Genomic DNA, 7,992 nt, shown 5'->3' with positions numbered 1-7,992 from the left:
ACAATTTACAATGATACCAAGCCAATTAACCTACAAACCTGTATGTCATTGGAGTGTGGGAGGAAACCAGAGTTCCTGGAAAAAACCCCACGCAGGTCACGGGGAGAACGTACAAATTCCGTGCAGACAGGATCCGTAGTCAGGATCAAACCCGGGTCTCTGGCGCTGTGAGGCAGCAACTCTACCACTGTGCCACTGTGCCACCCCAAGAAATAAGGCTATATACAATGGCAGTGGTGTGACCTCTCGTGGAACTTTCAATATACCTACCGCTCTGTATGAAACATTTGCCCCTCAGGTTTCTATTACATCCTTACTCTCCCCCCTTAAATATAAGTCCTCTAGTTCTTGATTCCTCTACCCTGAAAAGAAAGATTGCATTTACCCCATATATTCACCTCCTGATTTTATACACCACTATAAGATCAACCCCTCAGCCTCCTGCGCTCCAAGGAAAAAAGTCCTAGCCTGCCCAACCTCCCTGGAGCTCAATCCCTCGAGTTCTGGCAACAACTTCGTAAATCTCTGCACCTTTCCAGTTTGATGGCATTTTATAGCAGTGGGACCATAACTGAACACAATACTCCAAGTGTAGTCACACCAGCATGCTGTACAACTGTAATGTAATGTCCTGACTTCTAAACTCACTCCCCTGGCTGATGAAGGCCAACATGCCAGATGCCTTCTGCTACACCACATCTACCTGCGAAACCACTTTCAGGGAATGATGTAGTTATACATGTAGGTTCCTTTGCTCTACAGCCCTTCCCAGGGTCCTATATAAAGGTCCTGCTCCGGTTTGACTTCCCGAAATGCCATTCCTCAGTTATCGGAATTAAACTGCATTTCTCTAATTTCAAGTAACCCTTGCATTTCCCTCTCTCTCTATCCCTCCCCCACCCTATTTGTGGAATTCCCTGCCACAGAGGGCAGTGGAGGCCAAATCACTGGATGGATTTAAGAGAGAGTTCGATAGAGCTCTAGGGGCTGGTGGAATCAAGGGATATGGGGAGAAGGCAGGCACGGGTTATTGATTGGGGACGATCAGCCATGATCACAATGAATGGCTCGAAGGGCCGAATGGCCTCCTCCTGCACCTATTTTCTATGTTTCTAGCTGTCCTGCTAGTGTCACTGTTCGCATCCCTTCGTTATCACCTCCTCCACTGCCAGCAATGGACCATTGTTCATTCCTTGGTGCTCCGATTTGTTCTAGACAATAGACAGTAGACAATAGGTGCAGGAGCAGGCCATTCGGCCCTTTGAGCCAGCACCGCCATTCAATGTGATTATGGCTGATCATCCACAATCAGTAATCAGACACAGTCTTGAAAACATCCAGTGAATTGGCCTCCACTTATCTGTACCTTTTCATTCCTCTGTTACCAACTTCCCGGAAACATAATCTTTTTATCGAGAGATGCTGCCTGACCCGTTGAGTTACCCCAGCATCTTGTGTCTGCCTTCAGTGTAAACCAGCATCTGCAGTTCCTACCTACACACCATGCCTCCTCCATTTTTCCAGCCCAAAGCCTCGATTTCTCTAGGGATTCCTTATTCCCACCTGCCTTGCCCTTCACTCCACAAGAAACATGCATTCTCTCACTCTGGCCCTTATAAAAACATCGCCACTTTGCACACATGAAAAATCTCCAATGTAACATCGGACTGATCATTAGCAGAGACTATTGGTACATCATGCACTCTCCAGCCCATTCCCCGGCCAAGGTAGAGATATAGGAGTCCAGTTGCTTTGCATCTTTGGCTATAAATCAACAGAATAAATAGAGAAGAAAAAAGCTTTGCGAATTTCACTGCGACCACATATAAATAAACGGAACAAATAATACAAGCTGCAGGTAACTGGGAGGTTGGAGCAGTCGGTTCCCGTCTGATGTTCAGTTTCTCGCTTTGGTTGGAGGCATCAAGACCTGGAAAGAAGATATTGGTACATTCAGTACGTTCCTTAAAACAGACACGCTAGTCTGAAGGAGGGTCTCGACCCGAAATGTCTCCTATTCCTTTTCTCCGGAGATGCTGCCCAACCCGCAGCATTTTGAAATTGCAGAGAATTGTGGACGCAGCCCAGACCATCACTCAAACCAACCTCCCTTCCATCGACTCCATTTACACCTCATGCTGCCTCGGCAAGGCCAGCAGCATAACCAGGGGGCCAGTCAGACAAGAGGTATCGAAGTGTGAAAACGCACACGTCCAGATTCAGGGACTGTTTATTCCCAGCTGTTATCGGGCATCTAAACCATCCTACCGACAACTAGCGAGCGGTCCTGAGCTACTATCTACTTGCTCAACCTATTTCTGTGTAAGTTGCTAATCAGGTTGAAGTACCTTGGCCGATGGTGGAGGCAAAACCGGCTTCTTCACTGGAGCTTGAGGTGGAAATGGCTGGAAGAAATAGACGAGAAATAATATTAATATTAAGTCTGATCAGCCGATGCTTTTGTCCGAGTTGTAATGCCCCTGTCCCACTTAGGAAACCTGAACGGAAACCTCTGGAGACTTTGTGCCCCACCCAAGGTTTCCGTGCGGTTCCCGGAGGTTTTTGTCAGTCTCCCTAATGGTCGAAAGTGGTTTCCTCTTCTATGTTCCTCTGCCGTTTTACCTTCCACTACCTGCAACCTCCGGCAACCACCTTCAACTAGCATCGCAACCGGCTTTGACTAAAAAATTACCGATTTTTAAAACAGCAACCTATTTTTAGTCGCGGCTGGTTTTGAATTTTATAAATTTTTTTAAATAATCGCCGGAACATAGAAGAAGCGGAAACCACTTTCGACCATTAGAGAGACTGACAAAAACCTCCGGGAACCGCACGGAAACCTTGGGTGGGGCGCAAAGCCTCCAGAGGTTTCCGTTCAGGTTTCCTAAGTGGGACAGGGGCATAACACTCGGTGGCGATCTTTGGTAACAACCCATTGCTGGGATGTGGACTTACCCTGGCAGGGGGGAAGGGTGCAGATGGTGGCTTGGCATATGGAGGAAAGGGGGGAGCGGCGGTAGTCATTCGACCCTGGAATATAACGTGAGAATTAGTGAGGTTATCTTGAAGGAAAAGCCAATAATAGGACTTTATCTTGCACCAAACTTGACTCCCTTTATCCTGTACCTGTTCACTGTGAACTCAAGTGTAGTATTTTCTCTAACTGGATAGCACACAACATAAAGCTTTTCATTGTACCTCAGTACATGTGACGATAAACCAAAACGAAACGAAACAAAACTAAATGAAAACAAAACACAAAGGGTGGTGGGTGTACGGAACGAACCGTCAGAGGAGGTATATACATCAGCAACTATTATAACTCTTAAGAAACAATTAGACAGGTACATGGATAGGACAAGTTGAGAGGGATATGGGCCAAACACAGGCAGGTGGACTAGTGTAGATGGGACATGTTGGTCGGTGTGGGTGAGTTGGGCCAAAAAGGGCCTGTTTCCACACTGTACGACTCGATAACTCGATGACTCTAAACTAAACTCATACACTGGACTTTGAGAAGCAAATGACTACAAGAAATGGTGCTCTGAAATGAGAGGTTATCCTCAATGAACTGATGGTGTTTGTGGACCGATGGAGCCAGAATAACCCAGTGGTGGCACGTGGACTTACCTTGGCAGGTGCAGGAGGAGGAGGTGCCCTGGCGTAAGGAAGAGGGGGTGGAGCCACTTGCATTGGACCCTGCAATTTGAAGCAAGAATTAGTGAGAAGAGAGAAAAGAGGGGCAGGTGAGAATGGGAAGGGATGACCTTTAGTCTCAACAACTGGCAGAGTTTTACCCTACTCTGATAGATAGAGATTTTTTTATTATTTTTTTTGGAAAATAGGTGCAGGAGGAGGCCATTCGGCCCTTCGAGCCAGCACCGCCATTCATTGTGATCATGGCTGATCGTCCCCTATCAATAACCCGTGCCTGCCTTCTCCCCATATCCCTTGACTCCACTAGCCCCTAGAGCTCTATCTAACTCTCTCTTAAATCCATCCAGCGTAGTGCAGAAACAGGCCCTTCGGCCCACCGAGTCCACACCGACCAGCAATTACCCCACAGACTAGCACTAACTATAATACACACTAGGGACAACTTACAATTTTACCGATGCCGATTAACCTACAAATCAGCACGTCTTTGGAGTGTGGGAGGAAACCGGAGCACCCGGAGAAAACCCACCTGGTCATAGGGAGATAATTTACAAACTCCATACAGACAGCACCCATAGTCAGGATTGAACTCAGGTCTCTGGCTGTTTAAGAGAGCAGCTCAAGCACTGTGCTGCTCCATATATATTGTAATATTGCCTACCCTTCTCTCTTGCTGATAAATAGGCCACTCGTGTAATGAAGGATTTTTCTCCATTCTAATTTAGAAAGGTACAGTTTGGAAACAGGCCCTTTGGCCCTCCAGATCCATACTGGCCATAGATCTTCACCATTCGATTCTCCGACTACATTCTATCTTTGTCCCGCCCCCTCCCCTGACATCAGTCTGAAGAAGGGTCTCGACCCGAAACGTCGCCCATTCCTACTCTCCACAGATGCTGCCTGACCCGCTGAGTTACTCCAGCATTTTGTGTCGATCCACTCCACCAACCCGACTCCATCTACCAATGTATCTCCCTCCCCTGGATCCACCCATGGCTGGCCAGCTGACAAGGGTTCTGTGCTATCCCTCTTTCTCACCCACACCCCACGCAACAGGGGCAATTGCACAGAGGCCAATTAACACACAAGCCTGCACGTCTTCGGGATGTGGGAGGAAACTGGAGGAAGCCCAAGTGGTCACAGGGAGAACGTGCAAACTCCACACAGAAATAGATTAGTAAACCTCTTCTGGACTGAGTACCTCCCACTGCTCTCCTAACCTTGCTACAGATTCCAGCACATCTTGTGCCTCCTGTTTCCAACTTTTTTTATCAGCTCATCAGGGCCCCTTTCTCCTCACTGGGGACCAGGGTGCTGTCTTTCACCTCATCAAGTCCACAGTTCCCATGCTCCATTTAAAATCACCAGGTTCACTGTAAAGGGTCTTATAAGTTCATAAGTTATTTGAGCAGAATTATGCCCCTGTCCCACTTAGGAAACCTGAACGGAAACATCTGGAGACTTTGCGCCCCACGCAAGGTTTCCTTGCGGTTCCCAGAGGTTGCAGGTGGTTGCAGGTAGTGGAAGCAGGTAGGGAGACTGACAAAAACCTCTGGGAACCGCACGGAAACCTTGGGTGGGGCACAAAGTCTCCAGAGGTTTCCGTTCAGGTTTCCTAAGTGGGACGGGGGCATTTGGCTATGTGGCCCATCAAGTCTACTCCACCATTCAATCATGGCTGATCTGTGTTTTCCTCTCAACCCCATTCTCCTGCCCTCTCCCCACAACCCCTGACCCACGTACTAATCATAAATCTCGGCCTTAAAAGCATCCACTGACTTGGCCCCCATCGCCGTCTGTGGGGGGTGGAAGATTGCAACCTTCACGTGGTCCGCCCTGTTTCAACTAATGCAATCAACTCGACGTGCACAAACAGAAGATCAAATAGTACAAGTTGTCCTACAACTTTAGGCTGTGCACGCCACACGAAAGAAGAAGCCGTCTGTGGCAATGAATTCCACAGATTCACCGCCCTCCGACTGAAGAAATTCCACCTCACCTCTGGTCATAGACTCTGCCACTAGTGGAAACATCCTCCCCATATCCACGTTATACTCCTGTGTAACGCCACTAAAGTTGCGAGGATGCTGGACTATCAGAGTTTTACACAGTTGGGCAACTTTTAAAGTCTTTCCTAATTTTTTGCTTTAAAAAAAAACATAACTCAAATTGAAGGATGTGGATTCATGACTTCAGTGTGGTAGTAGTTCTCTGGAACACTAATTCAGCAATAAAGCCACAACAGTGTTTAAGAAGGAACTGCAGATGCTGGAAAATCAAAGGTACACAAAAATGCTGGAGAAACTCAGCGGGTGCAGCAGCATCTATGGAGCGAAGGAAATAGGTAACGTTTCGGGCCGAAACCCTTCTTCAGACAGGAGTGCTCTGATCATCAGACAGCAGATCGAAACATTGCTCGGACTTGCCTTAGGGTTGTGGGTTCTTTGCATCTGTGGTGTGGCTGGTGCACTTCCTGCGAAGGTTGGGTTTGTGAGTCCGAAGGTTGTTGACTGGAACCTAAGAACAGAATCAGATGATCGTCAATAAATGGGAACAGCATTACCTCATATTTCGCTTTGGCAGTTTTCAACCCAGCGGCATCTCCCTTGATTTATTCTGACTTCAACTAACCCTTGCTTTCCCTCTCTCTCTCTCTCTCCATCCCTCCCCCCCACTACTTCTCCTAATTTCACTGTCCTTCCAATTAATTTTACTGATTATATTCCTCATTGTCACCTTTGCCTCGGTCAACAATGAACCGTTGATTTCTTAATCAAAGTCTGCTTTAATCTGTCGATTTCACACCTTACCCCATCCATATCTCTAGACTCCCTCTCCCCTGACTCTCATTGTGAAGAAGGGTCTCGACACAAAAAGTCACCCATTCCTTCTCTCAGAGATGCTGCCTGTCCCGCTGAGTTACTCCAGCATTTTGTGTCTACCTTCAGCAAAACTTCGGATCCCAGCGTCAAGGGTCAAGGTTTGGAAGCCAGATATCTCTACCACATATCAACATGACATTGGGTAACGTCTAATTCAGTTTAGTTTTGAGATACTAGCGTGGAAAAAGCCCCTTTGTCCCACCAAGTCCCAGCCGACCATTGATAACCCATATTAATTCTATGCTATCCCACATTCTCATTCTTTCCCAACAATTAGGGGCAATGTTACAAAGGCCAAATAACCTGCAAACACACACATGGAGTCATACAGGGTGCAAATAGTCCCTTTAGCCCAACATGGCCCCGCTGACCAACATGTCTCGTCTATACTAGTCCCACCTGCCCAAATCCTCCTAATGCTACCCTTTGTGATGTGGGAGGAAGCCAGAGCACTGGGAGGAAAAACATGCAGTCACAGGGTGAATGTGCAAACTCCACACAGACAGCACCCAAGGTCAGGATCGAACCTGGTCTTCTGGCGCTGTGGGGCAACAGCTCTACTGCTGTGCCTCCCTCATTGCTGCATAAGCAGCAAGAAGCCCTTGAAGAAAACTTTAAACTAACTACATTTCATGGGAACGTGAGAATAGCTGCATTTCGCGGGGATTTTCATATATATCTTGGAAAAGCTGAAAACTAGGAACATATTATAAACAGCAGCAAGAGGCACTCAAGGACGAGTCTCACCCCTCTTGTCCCCTCTCCCATCAAGCAAAAGGTGCAGAAGTGTGAAAACACACAGTCTCAGATTCTGGGATAGTTTCTTCCCTGTTGTCATTAGGCAACTGAACCATCCTATCACCAGCTAGAGTGGTCCTGACCGACCATCTATCTCAGTGGCGACCCTCGGATACTTTTACTGGATTTGCTCTAAACGTTATTCTCCTGTATCTCTACGCTGTGGGCAGCTTGGTTGTAATTATGTACAGTCTTTCCACTGATTGAATTACAATAGTTGCAAGTAAAAAGCTTTTCACTGTAACAATAAACCGATCTAAACTAAACTGCTACGCTAATCTAAACTAAATTAACCTAATTTAACTTGAGCTAAACTAAGCTAAGCTGAGCTAAACAAAACAGAAACTAACTTAACCTAACTTAGCTGAACTTAACCAAACTTTACTAAGCTAAACACAACTTAGCTAAACTAAACTAAGCCAAACTAAGCCAAACTAAACTAAGCCAAACTAAACTAAACTAAACTAAACTAAGCTAAACTAAGCTAAACTAAGCTAAACTAAGCTAAACTAAGCCAAACTAAACTAAACTAAACTAAACTAAGCTAAACTAAGCTAAACTAAGCTAAACTAAGCTAAACTAAACTCAGAATCAATGACTACCCAATGAAGTTCTGAGCTGTGTTTGATAGCAGAAAGCAGGACGTCCGCCCCTC

At 46.5% G+C, this 7,992-nt stretch overlaps 1 protein-coding gene across 2 annotated transcripts in view; it reads right to left on the bottom strand.

Moving 5' to 3' along the window:
* Positions 1–1,004: 1,004 nt before the first annotated feature.
* adam28 (ADAM metallopeptidase domain 28) overlaps positions 1,005–7,992 on the bottom strand; it is a 57,756-nt gene continuing 50,768 nt past the window's right edge. Inside the window, exons 20-24 of one of the 2 annotated variants that reach the window (XM_033013834.1) lie at positions 6,084–6,174; positions 3,631–3,699; positions 2,956–3,030; positions 2,349–2,405; positions 1,005–1,930 (exon numbers count right to left, since the gene is read on the bottom strand). In XM_033013834.1, coding sequence (XP_032869725.1) covers positions 1,898–1,930; positions 2,349–2,405; positions 2,956–3,030; positions 3,631–3,699; positions 6,084–6,174 — 325 coding nt within the window. In that variant the 3' untranslated portion in view covers positions 1,005–1,897. The remainder of the gene's footprint in view (positions 1,931–2,348; positions 2,406–2,955; positions 3,031–3,630; positions 3,700–6,083; positions 6,175–7,992) is intronic. The other variant, XM_033013835.1, reaches the window with a different exon arrangement.

Source organism: Amblyraja radiata, chromosome 39 (assembly GCF_010909765.2).
Source record: "Amblyraja radiata isolate CabotCenter1 chromosome 39, sAmbRad1.1.pri, whole genome shotgun sequence".
Classification (NCBI taxonomy): Eukaryota; Metazoa; Chordata; class Chondrichthyes; order Rajiformes; family Rajidae; genus Amblyraja; species Amblyraja radiata.
The sequence above is the reverse complement of the archived record's forward strand: the minus strand, read 5'-3'. Positions and strand labels throughout refer to the sequence as shown.